At 35.3% G+C, this 18,886-nt stretch overlaps 1 protein-coding gene across 42 annotated transcripts in view; it reads right to left on the bottom strand.

Moving 5' to 3' along the window:
* The window catches only part of LRRFIP2 (LRR binding FLII interacting protein 2), a 52,521-nt gene that overhangs the window by 20,908 nt on the left and 12,727 nt on the right, over window positions 1-18,886 (bottom strand). For 12 of the 42 annotated variants that reach the window (XM_039715151.1, XM_039715152.1, XM_039715164.1 and 9 more), the window contains 8 exons: window positions 16,607-16,693; window positions 15,906-15,956; window positions 11,356-11,409; window positions 10,171-10,236; window positions 5,698-5,772; window positions 4,907-4,954; window positions 3,234-3,287; window positions 776-883 (listed from right to left, as the gene is read on the bottom strand). In XM_039715151.1, the coding sequence (XP_039571085.1) occupies window positions 776-883; window positions 3,234-3,287; window positions 4,907-4,954; window positions 5,698-5,772; window positions 10,171-10,236; window positions 11,356-11,409; window positions 15,906-15,956; window positions 16,607-16,693 (543 nt within the window). Of the gene's footprint in view, window positions 1-775; window positions 884-3,233; window positions 3,288-4,906; window positions 4,955-5,697; window positions 5,773-10,170; window positions 10,237-11,355; window positions 11,410-14,326; window positions 15,110-15,179; window positions 15,676-15,905; window positions 15,957-16,606; window positions 16,694-18,886 lie in introns of those variants that run through there. The other 30 variants (XM_039715185.1, XM_039715187.1, XM_039715186.1 and 27 more) reach the window with 21 other exon arrangements.

Genomic DNA, 18,886 nt, shown 5'->3' with positions numbered 1-18,886 from the left:
CTAAATAAACACAGTGCTTCCCAGCCTCTCTGCCTACCTACTGCATCTGCTAACCCTAAATACTATTTCAGAAGATATACCTAAGAACAGAAATTTGCCTTTTACTCCATGCTATTAAACACAAAAGTTTAGCCTGCAAGTAACAAGAATATTTAGAAGTTAAAGCAGCAAGAAAGAGAAGGTGGCTAGGTTTAATATAAACAATGTTCAGCCTAAAGGGAGCTGCACAGGAAAACCATCACTATAATTTTCCTGTAACATGCTCTCTTGATTGACGTGGGATTCTGTACAAGTGCATAGCCAGCAAGGAGCACTGCAGTAATGGATTCTGAAAAAATCTCATATGGGATGAAGGAACACTAAAATGCACTAATGCAGGCACAGATATAAGTATCTTTGTCACTAAAAGAAGTAACAGTGTTCCAAAAGTACACAAAAACCTCCCTAGCATGGTTAATTTCCATAAGAAAAAAATGTAAAATATTTGGGTTTTTAAATGATTGTTAAGCTTATCGCACACACACAAAATTGTGAAGTGTTACACTTGACACATGCTTCTAGCAACAGGCAAAATCTCCTTTAATATAAGGAGCAAGCTTTTTAAAATTTCACTCAGTACATTTTTATATGAAAACAAGCCTCAACTCCGCAATAAACCAATTTGCAATTAAATAATTTAGAATGCTTTAACAGTATTTACTCTTTCAGAGTATGAAAAGAAAATCCGTGGTTTTGCTGTGTTCACCAAAGTGTAAATAAAAAGCATTACACTCACACTATTCAAAACTTGGCCGTAATCTGCATCAGAAACAATGCTTCCCCTGTGGTTGCAACGACTGAAATAATCAGCAGTAGTTTCACTTTGATCAGAAAAATCAGAGGACTTCAAAAGATAAGGAGAAGGTGAAAGAGAACTGAAGATGACACCACTGAATGAACAAAAGTTTATTAAAAACAAAAAAAAATCCTACCTTAAATCTCCATTATTGCACAAAAACAATGGACATTTATTATTGATTCATCTTCCTCAATTAGAGTTATACAAAAAAACATAAAACCAGATACCAAAGGGTTTAGTATTAATTTAAGGTCAAACACAAACTACAAAAATTAAGTATGCAGACCATAAAAGATTATATAAACTGATAAATAAAAACTATTTTTCTCTACAAATGTTGTCTTTTTTTCATATCAACACAAACCCAACAGTGCTAGCTATAATCTGGGCTTCTTCTCATTCCTAAGTTTAAGATGTCTTACACTAGAAGGCAAACTAAGTCCCCAAAGATGTATGTCAGACTGGCACCTAAAAAGGTGGGAGAAAATGCTAGTGCTATACATTCCTTGTTTAAAAAGGCAAAATATATCCAAGTGCAATTACATCTGCCATGGGAATTCAAGTGAAACATTCGACTGAGATACATTATGCCATGTAAAACACAGTTTTAAATGGGAAGAGTGGATTTATCATAAGCTTATTGATAACATTCTACTTCAAAAGGCATAAAGTTAAAACTAAATACAATCTTCACAGTGAAAGTGATTATAGGGGAAAAAAATCCTTCTATAAAGAGTTTGAAAATATATTGTCCTTATCAAATTCTCACCATTTAAAGAAAAATTCTTTATTCTTGATGTGCATGATTAAAAGCTAGCAAGGTGTCTAAAAGTTACACATATAACTGGTATACAAAAAACAGTTTATTGATGAACACCTGGCTCAGATTATGTTATTTTCGGACTACAGAATTTGTATTTGTTGTCACTGCTATGTTATGTTCTATTTCTCTGACAACAAATTTTCCAGCTATTTTTCAGCTACCTCTATATTTAAACTAGTATCTTAATTTTCATTAAATGTAGCTAGCTAGGTAAATTTTGATAGTTGGAAATTTGGCTAAACTGTCCTATCGCACTTGCATTTCACAAAGTATAGAGATACTGAAGAGAATTCTTCTTATTTATTATGATTACAGAAAAGAACAACTTGGGCTACAATCTCTGAGGAATTCTGTAATTCAAAATCCACTTCTCTTTGCTGTTGAGAGATCCATATACCTAATAAACTTGCTGTCCCTCCTTCTATACTTTTTGTAGTCCTATTATCTTTTCCAATGAGTTCATCAAAACTGATACATTTTAAGATGGAGAAGTGTCATACAGTTTCTTCCAAGTGTTTTCTACCTATTAGATCTCCTCTGATTTTCAGAGAGAACTAAACTGACTTCAAATGCATTATTCAGAGTAAAACCAAAATACAAGCCACAGAAACTGTAGGAAATGAATGTTAAATTATTCATAAGATTTTTACCTCATCTGCTTTTCAGGATTATTTCATTAAACAAATGCTTTGAGCTCTATTAAGCACTCACTAGTGTGAATGTACCTTGGCATTACTGGTATAAGATATATATAGTGAGATCTGATATACATATTTTTTAATATATATTCCTATGTATGTTAAAGTACTTTTAAGAAAGTATCTTGGTGTTAAGAAAATCTAAGGAGACAAGTAGTGTTTTTAGTAGCTAAAAACACTAGTTTCCGACAAATGTGGTTTTATTTGTTTAGTACATATAACACTGTTAATATGTGAGAAATTTTAAAAAGGACTGAACATTTCAGTTTAGCCCATACTAGAACACTGATTAACTTATTGTTTTGTGTGGCGTGACAAATGAGCAGCTATATTAATGAAACTCAGACAATTGTTCTATGGCAGAAGCAAAATAAAACTCTTTAAAATCACTTTGCAGCACAAAGAGCCAAGTTTAGAACAACACTTTTAATACAATACAGACCCAGAAACAAATTTTTCTCATTCTGGATACTTGTTATCATAAAAATAAATGACCAAACTTCTTACTGCGTGATATAACAGTTTCCATTAATCCTCTTCCCCAAAGAAAGACTTTGTAGTGTATATCATGTGTTTACCCCATCTATGACATAGGGTGGTAAGCCCAACAATGTGCTATACTTCAGTTACTAGTTGTTTATTACAAACATGAAAAAGATATTTAGAAAAACAAATTCCTTCTAGAGTTTACTGTCTTAGTGCTAAAAGTTTATATCTTGTTAAAAATCACACCTCGGACAAATCAAAACTTCTTTGTGGAATGGAAAAATCAAATCTCTGTGTTGCTCAGTGAAACAATCCCAAGTGGGCATACTCATAACTGCTGACGTGTTAATATCAAAACATTCATCAAATCGTGCATAGGAATGCTCACCACAGGACTACTTTGGACTGAGCTTGCTCTTGAAGAATAACCGCATTCAGATGGCTAAAGAAAAGTTATGAAGGACACTTTCACAACTTTCATAGATTTTTGTCTACAGAAAACAAAGATAATGAAAGAAACAACCAGAGGCCTATAATACTAAGAACACAACAACTATTTGAGTTATGTCATCCATCACCACACAATGAGGCCTGAGAAAGAGGGAATGAAGTACCATGTATATTCAGACTCAGCCATTATCATGCCACATCCTATGCACAGTCCGTACTCTGTTATCATAGCTACATATTTCCAGTTAGTAGCATACTTCTTGCGTAAAAAAATTATTTTTAAGATTCGCAGCAGCATTTACTATTACTACGAGGCATGTCTATTTCCATGTGTCACTAAGAATTCCCTTAAAAAAAGCCAAATACTTTAAAAAAATTAAATCTTAACTAGTGGCATAATTGAATTAAACATTTAAATTGCAATTTGGTTTTAACTGCTCTGAAGCCTGCAGAAGTTTTAACACACCCTGGGAACTGAAGCTATGCAGTACACTTAGTGGTTTTATGTTACAGTCACTCATGCACATTCTCCTGAGTTATGTTTAAAGGTGTAAGGCTGAAATCTATTTACGCAGTGAATAATAAAAGCAGCTCTGAGAAATGCAAGTTAAAAAGACAAAAAATTACCATTTCACGCTGCTTTGCCCCTCCCTATGAAGAAACCTCCAGCAGAAATTAGAAGTATATATGCATCAGAGTTATCTGTAATAGCAGTCTTTATTGTATTGCTCTCTCACTGAATCTTCTAACATTTTCTTGAGAACATACACAAAGCCAAAAATAGTAAATCATCTATTTGTAATCCAAGTGCAAAAGAAGATCTCACTAACTAATTAAAAATACTACATAATATTTGGTGGTTTTTTACATAGGTTTAGCATGTCTCTAAATGGCAGTGTAAGATGGATTTGAACTACTACAGCAGCAAAAGGCATAAAGTTTCAGACGTTCATGCCAGCTTTAAAACATAACTTTTTGCAGAGCTACCTTAGCCATTCTTATGGCACTACTACCTACTCTTGATTTTGTAAAGATGCAGATTAGGTTTTCATGCTATTGCATTTTTTTATGTTTATTAGATTTAAATATGGCATCCTATTTAAAAGTATTCAAGGTGTATTTACCACAAACTTCAGTAATCTCCTGATTTCCATCCAAATGCTTAACTTTTTAAAATACTGGTTTTGGTGTTATACATGCAGTTGTTATTTAGTATGTTTGAATTAACTTATTCTAACCCCAGCATGCTTCAACATCATTGTTGCATTCACTAACTTTATGCTTGCTTATAAAAAGAGCAGTAAAACAGCAACTACTAAAATACTTGAAAGAGGCAATTTAACGACATTAATAAAATTAAACTGAATGCCTCCAGAAAATTATACACAGAAAATGCAACTCCAAAAAATGCACATGTAATACTGTCAAACCTCATGGCCATACAATACAAATTTAAGGCAACCATGCGTATGGTGCTTACAAAACAAACTGATACTTCTTATCAAACCAGTATTTAAAGGAGACACCTATGAAGAAAAGTATAATTTTATATTTATATTGGGCCATTCAAACATCTAAAGGTAGTAAGATATTGTTTTACATTGTACTAACCCTGTAACTCCTAGCTGGTGCCACTGGATCACTGTATAGAGAAGAAGACTATAATGTGAAGAACAGAACAAGTCAGAAACACCTTTTCTGCATACATAAATTTTAAAATTTATGTTCTATATTCTACTAAAGTCCTAAAGATTTAAATACTAAATTTTAATCTATCTATAGTAGACAGAAACTTTCAGGAAGGGTGGAAGAGCCTCCAAGAAAACCTGTTATCTTTGAGAACAATTTAAATATTATTAAACCAATCTAGTATTTTTTCAAGTACATTTGTGGAAGAGAGTGAAGAAATTAAGGAGTTCTCAAATAACATGTCAGTTTTCTCTAGCTAGTTGTTTAAACCTGGCCATGACCACAGCTGCAGGCACTGGAAGATATTACTCATCTTATTATATATCAGTATTTTATAATTTATGTTAAGACAGAAAAAAGTATTGCAATGGTGCTAAACATTTAATACTTCTTTTTGTTGTTTTTAAAAGACAGGAATTTGAAACAGCAACTGTTACAGCTGCTAGTTGTTTTCTGTATATCATACAGAATCATGACACAGAAGTTATTTTAAATTTAAAACCTCACATGCAGAACAGAGTAATCTGCATATTACACATTAATTTTATAAAACATAACTCTTACAAGCAAAAAATACAACTGTTACCACTTTTAACTGTAATAATTGCAAGTGTCATGGAGAAATAAGTTAGTGTCATATGGCATAAGTAAGCAAAACCACATATATGTATTTTATATAAATAATTAAATTAATATAGAAAGAGGAGACAGACCCAAACATGGTAGGAAGGAACTGGTTTACTAAATCCAATGCTGCTATGATTTCTTTGATCATAGTAAATTCCACTCTGAGGGGTAAGGAAGGAAAGAAGAGAGAAAATAAAGGTTGCATCTGTAGATCTTGCAAACGAAAGGTTTATCTTAACATTACCCAAGTGTTCCCAAGCTTAGACCTTGTGCAGAATGGTGTAAAGTTTTCCCTAATGTTGACCCCAAATCCATTTAACTTTCTTAAGCAAGTAAATAATAAAAGCCTCAAAATTACTATGTACTTTGTATATCAGCATTAACTGTATTTCTCATGCCATGCTCAAACAAACTAGTAACTAATTTTGGTATTTTTCCTCCATAATAAAATAAAAATTCCAAAAGTTTGACAAGTGCAGCAAGAAATACATGAAAAACATAACTGAAAAGACTTGTTAATAATTAGTACAATTATTTACTTTATCTTTTTTACATTAGCTACCATTATGAATCAAAGCATTTTGGGAAGGGAGAATATTAGAAAACTAATCATTTAATTGGGGCTGGATGTTTATGTGACACCAGCATAGCCTGTACCCTACCACTATTCTTTAGATGAAGTGCACATACTGGAAGTCTAGCAATTATATTCTGGCTTATTTCTGTTGTGTTTTGACATTCTCTACACAAATTGCATATATATGCACAAGTGAGAAAAAAAATCATACACACATACAAAAAAATAAAAACTAGACAGATAAAAACATAGTAAAAATAGTGCCTGCAGAATACAGCACTTCTTATCTCGACAGGCAACAGAAAGCAGAAATATTCATATTGCTCATTTGTTTAGGAACTAAGGGAAGAGCCCTTCAAAAGTACATTGAGAAATGCTGTAATACAATAATAAGTAAATACAAAATTACTTTAGCCTAGTCTCAACACAAGCATACACTGCTGTTTTGATTCCCCCCAACCCTTAATGCAGTTGCTAATTCATCAGTACCAAAAACTGTCTGAAAAATTACATCCAAAATATTTTATTTATTGACACTATTTCCACGTGTTAAACACCATACTTTCTGGAATAGTTTCTGCAAAATCAAAATAATCCTCGTGCCTTTCTCAATAAATCACTGGATTAACATCAAGATCTCTGGCAAATTCAATCTGCCGTACATCTACATTTAAAATGTTTCTAACTATTTGATAGAGGACAAAGGGGGAGTAATAGAACACGTATCTCCATCCCAATTGAATAAACTTTAATCCAGAGAAGTGCCACCTTTAAATAGTTCCAAGAGCCCTTTCCAGGCCTCCAGCAAAACAAGATTTCTATTCATCTGGTTCCGTTGATGGTATTGCACTGATATGAAAACAGTTTCAAACACAAATTGGAAGTCAGAATCTGATCAATATGAGGGGTTTTTTTTTTCCCTAAAAACATTCATGCAGATGTCAGGAAGCTAACAAATTTATCCATGATGTTACATGCTTAGTATATTTATAAGGAATATTATATGACAAAACTACCCAATAAGTCATCATGAGAATACAGAGCTTTCTCCTTTGAACTTTGTGATAAACAGTAAACATGACTAAGAATGAAATTTAGATAATTAATGCCATTATATAACAGCATCTTCAATCTTAAAATATAAAGAAGATGTAAGGATTTAAGGGTTTTATCACCTAAAGCAGAAACAACACAGGAAATTCCAACTACCTAATTAGAAAAAAATAGGCCACACTTCTATCATTGTGTTAAAAAGAACTGGCAATTGAAACTATACTCAACCCTATTCTCATTAATATAGACTTGCCTTAAAGCTAGTGCTCACATGTCACAGAAGAATTTCAACCAATAAACAAACTAAAATAGCCTAACAATATAGACTAATTTAAGCACTATATTGTGCTTGCCTATCTGCTAGCTAATTCAGATAACACCGCTATTTAAACAGATACCACTTTTTAAGCTGCTTAAATATTCCTTTTGGTGGTACTTGATGCTTGCCTCTTCTTAAGAAACAAATTTTATGTGGCATAATACCACTGAGAATGTGATGCCATCTACTATCACTTCATAAAAATATGACAGATGTCTTTTAAGTAAAGATATACAAACTAGCTGCTTATTCTCTGGACTGCAGTAACTCTCCATTAGATTAAGTTAAAGTTTCTATGTGGTAATGGAGAACACAAATAGATGCATACGCACTTTTCCCCCCAAAGATGTCCCCCAAGTCTAATCTGTATGACACTTTACTACAAAATTTAGAAATAACAATATTAGAAAGTGCTTGCTGTAAGACAGGTGTCTTTTCTCCCTGAAAAAAAAATTACACATGTAGGCTACAGAAAGTGTTAGAAGTATAAAACTATTATAGATCTGAACATGTGATAGTACAAATTTATATACTTTTTAAAGTCACAAATTTAAAGTCAATAGTTAATACCATTACACCTCAGAAACAAAGCACAAAAACAGTCTTCCCTCAAAGAGATGCAAAGTATTAGCATATAGGGACCAAATATCTTGCAGATTTATCCTTAGTTTTGTTGTACTAAAGTGAAAGAAAATTAAATGAAGTGAAAATCACAATGTTAAAAAAAAATTAAATTGCTTTTATTTCAAAGAATGACTAAAACGACTTACAAGAAAATTCCAAGAAAACATATTCTACAAATAATGAAAAATTAAACATGAAGGAATATCCATTTATCCAGATCTGAAGTGCTTTCTGGGCTGGACCATTTAATAAAAATTAATATTTTTCCCCAACAGCATCCCAATTTATGAAAAATGAGATAATTTTGGACAGCACTACACTATGTGAAATATTTCATGTGATTTTAGTAACAGAATTTTAAATAATTAAGCCAAGTCTTATATGGTAGATTTCATTAAACTGAGACAACATTTACAAGGTTATGTAACAAAAAGCTCATCTGGAAACAGGCAAAGTACCCCATTGTCAAGCTGTGCAACTCACCATGATGCAATGACCTTCCATGGCACCTTACAGGCTCAGGAAGGTCACTGCCTATGTGGTACAGGACATGAAAGACTTTACAGAAGGAAGGGGAAACAGTATTTTGTGATCAGGGAGGAATTAAAGCTGGGAACAGAGGAATTAAGTGTTTTCAGGAGGAGCAAATGTGTGAAAAGAAGGAACAGTGTGAAGAAAGGGCCAGCTACACGTAAAGAGAATGGGACTCTACCAGAGTTGGCAACTCTTAAGAATACTAATAAAAACAGCTTTGTAATAATAGTTTAGCAAGTGTCCTATGTTTCCTGTCACTCAGTAACAGCAAAATTTGTGAAATGTATACTTCTTTTTTTCATCTTAGAAAACTTAAATTTTCACAGCAAGCTTGTTTTTTTACAGTTCATTTAAAAATTTCACAGGTATTTTAACTGTAGGTAAGGTGCAATACAAAATACAATTTAATATCAACCTAAGCCTACTTGTAACACAAGAGAAAAAAGAAACTGACGGTAGTTTGAAAATATTACATCATATAGTAGTAGCATGCTGGAGTATTGCCCAGTATAATGTTCAAAATGAGAAGTTATGAGAGGATTTCAAGAAAATATATTTTTGTCTAGTGTTACATCTGAAAATTTCTTCTAGACATCAAATTAACACCAGAAATTCCCCAGATTTAGATTTTATATTTGTTTATAAGTTAATATAGCCCAGATTTAGCTAATATTATTTCACACTGTATTCATATTCTCTCAATAGTTCCAATACATCCAGTATTAACAATATATTAAATGATATTTTAATATTGTAGATGTAATTATAGACTATGGTCCTTTTTGTGTTACTAAAACTATTACCTACAGGACCCATAAGTCACTGGATCAGTTTTAATCAACTTAACTATTTATTTTTTTAAAACAATTTCAGTCTCTAATTATTACCTCCAATAAGCAACCTTGCTATCAGTGAATGAAGACAGATCACTCAGACATTATCATCCCGACACTAACTTAAACTGCTAATAGGTATAAAAGGTATAACAGTCTACTAAAAAACGCTTAACTTGCCTAAACTAGGAATACCACAAATATACAGAAATACCCATTACTGAAAAGACAAAATCTCTGTATTTCAGCCTTGCCTGTTGTTCTAAAATCACAACATAAAAGAGAAAAATGTCTCCTATTGTAACTTTCAATAACACGTTTGTACCTGTCAAGGCTGATGGACAACCATTTCCATTTTATTTTACTTGTCTATTGAGGAGTTTGGGAGAGAGCGACTGAAGAGATTAATTCCCTTCACAACTGTAAGTGTTTTTTTCTTTCAGCTCTCACATTTGCTATCACAAAGTACTTGATTACATCAATCATTGCAGCAGTCCCATTAACACCATGTTCTATAAGCATGCTTTCACCAAACTACTGCTTTGCTAAGTAAACACAGAAAACATTAGAACGTGAACACATCACACTAAGTAAAAAGTGCTGATTCCAAGTTACACACCACAAAAACTCTCCTTTTGGAGGTACTTGCTCTGCTCCTGTGAGATGCACTGACATCTGAGGAACTCTTGAGAATGAAATTATAAAAATACATTAACATATTAAATAAAATTTAAATTTAATTCTATTACTTTTCATAATGAAAATGACAGAAAATAACCAAGGCAGTCAAAGAAGTTCTAAGTAAGCCCCCCAAAAATGAGCTCAGTTATCCGCCAAATTGAAACCCTCTTGTTTGGACAACAGCCAATTACTTAATCTCCATCTTAGCATATTTGCTGTCAGCCAAGATAAAAGCAGATCTGAGCAAAGCTATACCAGCTCACAAGTTTCTAAGAGTTGCACATAGCATGTTTTCTTGATAAAGCATTTACTGTTCAAAATTATTTGGCAAAAATATGTGTGTAGCAAATTGCAGAAATACTTAACACTAGTACTTGCATGACATTATACAAAATTCAGTTAATCAGAAACTACATTTAATTGCAAAGACCTCTTAGCAAGTGACAATCACCTTTTTTAAAGTCATACAAAGAAACAGCTCGTTCCAATTTCCAAAATACATAAAACCAACCCTTCTATTTTAGTAATTTATCCCTTTCCTGGCCAGATCAATGACCAGCTGATTTCTAGGCAGATCCAAGACCAGGAAAACGTTAACATAACCGCAAAAACCTGTTCTTTAGCAATATATATATGGCCTAAAGATGACATAAAAGAACCTATACAAAAAATATTTCAGGATACCTTACATCATTCAGCTAAATATTTTGCCATTAATGAATAATATATTCCCACCTTCTCCAAGAAAGAGAATCTTGCATCATACCAAACTCTTCTTCAAATTGTATCTTAAGGTACTGATACCTTTTCTTTCACAAATGCTCAAAGTATTTGTGAAAGATACACAAATGCTCATTTTCACAGTAATGCTCAAAGTGTAAGAAAAGACTGGAAGATTGAAACATAAAAATAAACTACCTTTTTAACACTGATGGAAAGAAAATACCAGATGAACTTGAACATTACATGTGACTTAAAATGACTAAAACTACAAATACTTATGAGACTTGAAGTTTCATCCTCTCCATTAGAAAAATAAGCCAGAACCCAAACCCTTTTTTCCTTTGGTTTGGTTTCTGAAGGCTATGATCAAAAAGAAAAAGTATACAGTTTGAACACAAACCAAATATGAATGTCGACTGGAGTGGTGAGAGTATCTGGCCCTCTCTGCATCTTCCTGAGAAAGAAGAAATGCAGAGTTATTTCATAAGGAAGGGAAAAAACCCCTGACACAATACTAGGAAGCTAAAGTGAGCAACATGCTGATAGCATTTTTAATGCTATGTGTCATTTTGAATAATCCATAGTGGCAAGTAAAGTCACTCAAGCCAAAAGAGCTCATTTCACCTGATCTGCGTAAGTATGCCAAGTTATCACATTAGGGAATATAAGTAAGGCAGGTTAATATAATTAATAATTGGTTTTCAGTAGTCAGCCTTTCTTATGATTAATATATTAATGCAGAAAAAAGCACAAAACTATTTAAATTAAGAAATAAAAGTAAAAATAGAGAGCTTTACAAAATTACAAGTACACTAGTAAGAAATGTACCATATACTACATTGAGATTTTAAGTCATTTACAAAGTTATTTGAGCCCTAAGAGAAATTATTATTCTCAGTTGCCTCATATATATTTTGCATTTTTTTCTCTATTAGGGGAACAAAGCTTCTTAAGCAAATTGACCAGTTTTAAGTTCTACAGCTAGTTTTCCTATACAGTGACAGTGAAAATAATAAACCAAACTCAAAATCCGAGTGACGAAAACTAGGTAAGGCACCTCAATATCTTTTATTCTGTTTAAAGATGAGAGAATGTTCATTTTGGTTTACACAGGAGAATACATGAAAGATGCAAGACAAAAACCACAAATAATTTAAAATCAAAACATTTCACATGCCATAAGCATCTCAAATTGTTACAGTATGAAAACATGTTAAGAATTAACTTTAATTTTAAAACTATCTCATCTGGAGGCTACAACACTGTTCTAAAAGTAGGAATTGTTCCTTAACTTACCTATTTCCTACAGTTTTCAATATATTGAACTATAATTATTTATAGAATTAAAGGCTTTGTCTCCAGATCATAGATGGGTATCTAAAAATTAGATTTCTTATTGCTTATGGTCACATGGTTGCCATCTGCAGTTTCACTGGATACATTAATTTGTTTAAAACTATTTTACAACTATTCAGTATTCAATAGGCCTCTTTAAAATTCTGCCACAGAATTGCCATGGGGGAGAGTGTATGTTCATTTCATAATGACATTTTAGTCTTTCTCTCTATACTGTTTGTGTTGAGGTTTAAAATGAATGCTCAAGGTATTTAACTTTTCAACACAATATAGTTAGATCATTGCTATTTTTAAATATTCTTTGTGTCTCTGGTCTAAATGGACAAGTACCTCTTAGTAACACCTGCAGCAGGCAAGAAGAAAGTTTGCTACTTATCTAAGATACCTCTTAATTGGTGGGTAACAAGTCTCTTCCTGACATTCCATCAGAAAATAGAAAGCCTATTAAATGTTCAGCATATTCAGATCAAAGGATTATGTACTACAGTATGCATTACCAGCAGCACCTATCTGTTTGTATCGCAAGCTTGATTTCTAAAAGTTCAAGTTTGAATTATGCACATTATCCAATACAGAGGCTACATCTCCCAAACCAGGAAAGGAGTGCACATCTGTTTAGAAATCTCCTGCAGCAGATGTACCCCTTAGGACTGCAAAAGGAAGGTGGCATTCAGTTGAGTGGCATTAATTTTGAGTGAGATTCCTCGCAAATACCATGTTTTGGAAACCCTTGCTCTCAAGCAAAAAAAAAAAACCTTTAAAGGTACATTCTGCCAAGAAATGCAGAAACTATGCTGATCTTGAGAACATAAGAACTACTGTATACACATACCAGATAGGGAAAGAGACAAAGACTGAATACAACTTCGCAAATAAAATTCTAGTGACAGTCCTAGGATTTCTCAACAGATATTAACTGCCATTGTAGCTTTAACTATTTGAAATGATGGCTAGTCTCAGCATGCATTACTTAAATCTTGGTGATTCAAAACATTTCCATAGTGAACACTTTCCTAAAAGCCAGAAAAACCCGACATCTCCCATATACCCTTTTAAGAGGCACATTAATTTTGTGAAAGGAACCCTCTAAAGAAACTGAGCAATTAAGTCAGTCTCACTCCAGTCCTGGGTAAAATTATGGAAAAGTCTATTGTGGGAGGTACTGAAAACACCTAGGAGAAACTCAGTCATTGGTCACAGCCAGGATGGCTTCAAGAGAGGAAACTCCTGCTTGTCAAACCTCATTTTGTTACACAACAGGGTAATCCACCTAAGTGACCTAAGAGAGTTGGTAGATTGTATTTCTTTTTACTTCAGCAAAGCTTTTGATACCATCTCTCACAAGATCCTTCTAGACAAAGTGTCCTGCACACAGCTGAATAACCATGTTATGTGATGAATGAGCAAATGGCTCACAGGTCAGGCACAAAAGGTTGTAGTGAATGGGGTGACATCAAACTGGCATTAGATCACTGGTAGGGTTCCACAGGCTCATCTTAGGCCCAGGTCTCCTCATAAATGACTTGGATGCAAAAGGAATAATAAGTTTGCTGATGACACCAAATGGGAGGAGCTCGAGGGCAAGGAGGACCCACAGCAAGACCTCAGCAAATCAGAGAGATGGGCAAGCACCAACGATAGTGTCTTGGTTTGAAAGACAGGTGCCTCCCAAGGAAGGTGGGAACCTCCCTTGGAATGGAAAATGTGACCCCCTTCCCTCCAAATTATTATAACTTTGACATTACGTGGCTGTCAGGCAAATATATGGGAAAAAGAATAACAGTTCTTTACTAGTGTGCGTATACATATATACACACACACACACATATATATATATGTATGTGTACACACATAAAACAAGGCAAACAAACAACAACAGTGGGAATGACCACAAATAGAACCAGAAACCCAGTAACAGCTGTGGCACTGTCCCCTTTGGTGCAGTTACAGTCACAGCCAGCAGGGGCGCTGTTTGCTCCCGGCTGGGCCGGGTAGGTGCGATGATTCCCCCGCACCTGGAGGGGGCGCTGTGGCATGAACCCATCTACCTCTCTCCAGGTGGGTAATGGTGGCACAGCCAACGGGAGAGATAGAAAAGGGCTTCCTTTACAAACTCATGGGAGGCAGCTGGTCCTGGTGCCCCTATGGATGATGAAATGGACTGCAGCAGGAACCGTGGAGCAGCAAGCTGGAAGGCAGGCACACCTGGGGTGGTAAAAAGTGTAGCAAAACTCCAGAGCTCTGTCAGATGCCACAGTGTGTAAGGGCAGGCAGGGGCATATTGGGTTAAAGTGTAGCAGCAGCAGAAAACAGCAGCACTGGGCAGCGGCAGTCGGCTTTCTGCAAGCACCCAGGAGACAGAAGGGGGAGGGGGTCAGGGTCCTGGGTTTTCCCCTGCAGCACCCGAGTAGATGGTGAGGGTCCCTTCCAGTGAGATTGGGTGTTGAAAAGTCCCAGTTCAAAAGCCACTCTTCCTAGCAAAGGCTCACCCATGTAAGGAAAAGCAGCGTGCACGACAGAACTCTGCATTGACAATGAATTCTCCCCGCAGCAGCAGCACGTCTACCCTCTGAGAATAAGAGAGAGCAAGGGACAAACCCAGCCCCTTATCCCCCAGCCAAACTCTCATAGTATCTCTGCTCTTGCTAAGAGCAGGCCCCTCAGCTATGAGAGTGCAGCCAGGGCACCCCTTTCCCCCATTTTGGCCACATCGTTTGTTTCTTTCAAGTATCCATTGTTCCAGTCTCTTAGGCAACAAATGGGAAAAGAAAGAAGGATGGAAGGAAGAAAGGAGAAAGAAAGGAGGGGAGAGAGAGGGGAGAGAGAGGGGAGAGAGAGGGGAGAGAGAAAGCTTGAACAAATCCTAACCTCCAACACATATGAAGTTTAACAAGGGTAAGTGCTCGATTCTGCACTTGGGATGGGTCAACCCAGGATGTACAGACAGACTGCGGAATAAGACACCAGAGAGCAGCACCATGGAGTCCTGGCTGATGGTAAATTGAATGTGAGTCAGCAGTGCCTGCACAGACAGGAGGGCCTACTGTGTCCTAGGTACATCAGGCACTGCATCACCAGCTGGGCAAGGGAGGGGATTGTCCCGCTCTGCTCTGCACTGCTGCAGCCTCACCTTGAGTCCTGTGTGCAGTTTTGGGTGCACAATATAGGAAAGATACAAAACTGTTAGAGAACCCCCAAAAAGGGCAGCCAAGATAGTGAAGGGGCTGGAGGGAAAGCTGAACAAGGAGCAGATGAGGTCACCTCTCTGTTCAGCCTGGAGGAAACTGAGGGGAATCCTCACTGCAGTATGAGCATACTCACAAGAGGAAGTAGAGAGGCAGGGACTGATCTCTTCTGTGCTGACCAGTGACAGGACCCAAGGAACAGTCAGTCAGGGGAGGGTTGGACTATGTACATATATAATTCAACATACATATATAGTTTATATGTCTGTGTGTATGTGTATATATATTTTACACATAATTAGACACTTTGAAATAACACACAGCAAACCATTAGTAAACTACTTCCTCCAAAATCCTGCGTTAGATCTCTGAGTGGCAAAAACATGCACAACAGGTGGTTTTAGCCTACCATCCATTTCTGGATATGAGCCCATTTTCTATCATACAAATGCTGAGAAAACTATAGAATGTAAAAAGAAAACCAAACAAAACATTTAAAATATAAGTTATAGTCACCACACAAGACTGGATTCCTAAATTGAAAACTCAGAGATCTACAGAATAACAGCAGACATTTACAGCAATTCAAAATCTCAAACTACAATGAGAACCATATAAAATTGAGGCAAAAAATGTTCTGCATATTTCACCTATTACCACAGAAAAAAACCCCACAACAACCAAGTATGAGTATTACATGGATTTGAGTGCAATCATGACACATAATAAATTCTCAGTGTTTTACAAGCAATGTCAAAACCTGAATTAAATACAACAACTATGCAATAACCAGAATGCTGAAAACCTAGTTTCTAGGATTTTTTTTCCCTCAAGACATGCAAACTTTCTTTAGGAGAAACATAAGGAGCAACACACAACTGTATGTGTAAATATTACTCCATTTAAATATTTTTTTAAAATAAAGATCTTGACAACAGATCTACAACACAGTATTTACTGTGAATCCTTTCAGTATAATCCAATTCTAATGCTGAAAATACTTATACAAAACGGAATTACACAAAAGACAAAATCTTACGGAAATGCAGAAATAAAATACTTTACAAATTTTTGTAAAGGTTTGCAATAATTCCTGGTGAGTTACACTACCTCTTTTTGCTGTCGCTCCAGCTCTCTCATACGTATATCTCTTGCTTCTGCTCGAGCTGCCCGTTTTGCTGCAAGTCTGGCTTCTGCCTACAAGCAGATGGAAAATAATTAAAGTTTAAAAAAATTTTTTTGAATAATGGTTTGAGTATTCAAATCTCTTCAAAAGTACACATTAAGATTTTAACATCATAATATGGAAGTAATAAAGAATGACATTTCAAAAAGAATATGTACCTAACTCTTTAAACATAGCATTGCTAGTCAAAAGAATTAGATGATCATTTAAGAAGTCTTAGAATGGCTTGGGTGTGAAGGGGCCATAAAGACCATCTAGTTCCAATGCCCAGGTCAGGTGCCATCAACTAAACCAGGCTGCTCAGTGCTCCATCCAACCTGGCCTTGAACAGTTCCAGGGATGGGACATCCACAACTCTGGCCAACCTGTTCCAGTGGCCAGGAACTCACCACTCCCCTAGTAAGAATTTCCTCCTAACATCTAACCTAAACCTATTCTCTTTTAGTTTAAAACCATACATTCCCCTATGTCCTAACACTATCTGCCTTTGTAAAAAAAAAAACTCACTCTCCCTGTTTTTCATAAGCCTGTTTCAGGTACTGGAAGGTCACAGTGAGGTCTCCCTAAATACATCTCTTCTCCAGGTTGAACAACTCCAGCTTTCTCAGCCTGTCTTCATAGGTGAGGTGCTCCAGTCCTCTGAGCATCTTTGTGGCCATCAACAACTTCTCCCAGTCTGGACTCACATCTGAGATTGCCCTGACTGACATGCAGTATGTTGTACTTGGACTTGTTGAAATTCAAGAGGTTCTCATGGGCCCAAATTTGTCCATGTGGTCCCGGGTAGCATCCCATCCTTCTGTTGTGCCAACTGCACCACTCTGCTTCACAGATCTGCAAACTTGCTAAGGGTACACTCAATCCCACTGACAGTGTCATTGATGAAGGTATTAAACAGCCCTGGGAATATGAGGGAATCAATTTTGCCATATAGCTGAAGTTTGAAGAAAGCACAAGCTCAGTTTTTTCGTATTTGAATAATGAGTTGACAAAAATTCTTCAAATATTAAACCACTGAAGACAGGTTTTCCACCAAAGATTCCAGTAGCCTATTTAATGTTAATTAAAAGCTTTCTGAGAATCAGCAGCAGCTAAAAATTCAGAACTCCCAACAACCAACCAATTACAGAAGTTCTTAAAATGTAAAATCCAATGGATTTTTTGCTTTTGATTAAGTATAGAGTTTTCCCTGCTTTTGCCACCTTCACAGTAAATGTTTATGTCGAACACTGGAAACCTATAAAACTGTTTTACTGTGCTTCAGGAAAATGAAACAGGTATATAACTTGGTCTATAACTTGGGAGTTTAACTTCAAATTATGATTAGACTACAGGCACAAAAATATCAAATAATGACAAGACAGAAGGCAGACTCACTATAGCTTCATTACTCAAAATAATTTGTCCTAACTCCAAATGACTCGTGAAAACTTTTTTTTTTGAATTTTGCATATGCAGATAAAATAATTCCACGGCTGTGTCAACACTCCTGACTGCCATAACATAATCATTTTTCAAAGCAGCATAAAGTTACTCTTCTTTCTACCTGATAACATACAAGTAAAGCAAGGAAATTGCCATGCAAGAGGAAGTACTTCTATTTGTAGCCCATTATTGCTCTCTGGCATATAAACTTTCACACTGACAGGTATGCAGCACAGAAAAAAAAAGGACTCAAAGAGCTGATAAGTTTGGGTATAGCTTTGTCTATAAAACAGCAGATACATGCATTTGACCTTTATGCTCTGGCAAGGCTTTACTGTTAAGTTACAAATTTAATACAAAGATAATACTGTTAAGATACAAAGTTAATTGGTTTACTGATTCATGTTAGAAATGAATTCACATTTCACTACTCTCCCCAAGTCGTACACCCAGAAACCTAACTTTAAATTCCTACAGTAAAAGGGAAGCTCAATTTCTTATCATTTACCAAACCCTTGATACAACACAAGTGAATTTACAAATATTTGTCATAAAATGGGTGCCAGAAATAGAAGAAAAAGAAAATCTTATCTTTTTAGATTTTTCCTAAGAAATGGCTTAATATTACATTAATTTTTAACCTGAGCAACCAGATTCCTGTAAAATGCACACAATCTCAAAAAAGACAAAAACCTTGGCAAGTTAACTAAAAGGACAGCTCTCAGGCTTCCTTCACCATACTTCAGAGCAGTAGACACGTTTCCGTACCATTAGAAAAG

This window comes from Passer montanus, unplaced genomic scaffold, assembly GCF_014805655.1.
Source record: "Passer montanus isolate IOZ18808 unplaced genomic scaffold, ASM1480565v1 scaffold32, whole genome shotgun sequence".
NCBI lineage: Eukaryota > Metazoa > Chordata > Aves > Passeriformes > Passeridae > Passer > Passer montanus.
This window is presented reverse-complemented; position numbering and strand designations above follow the sequence as displayed.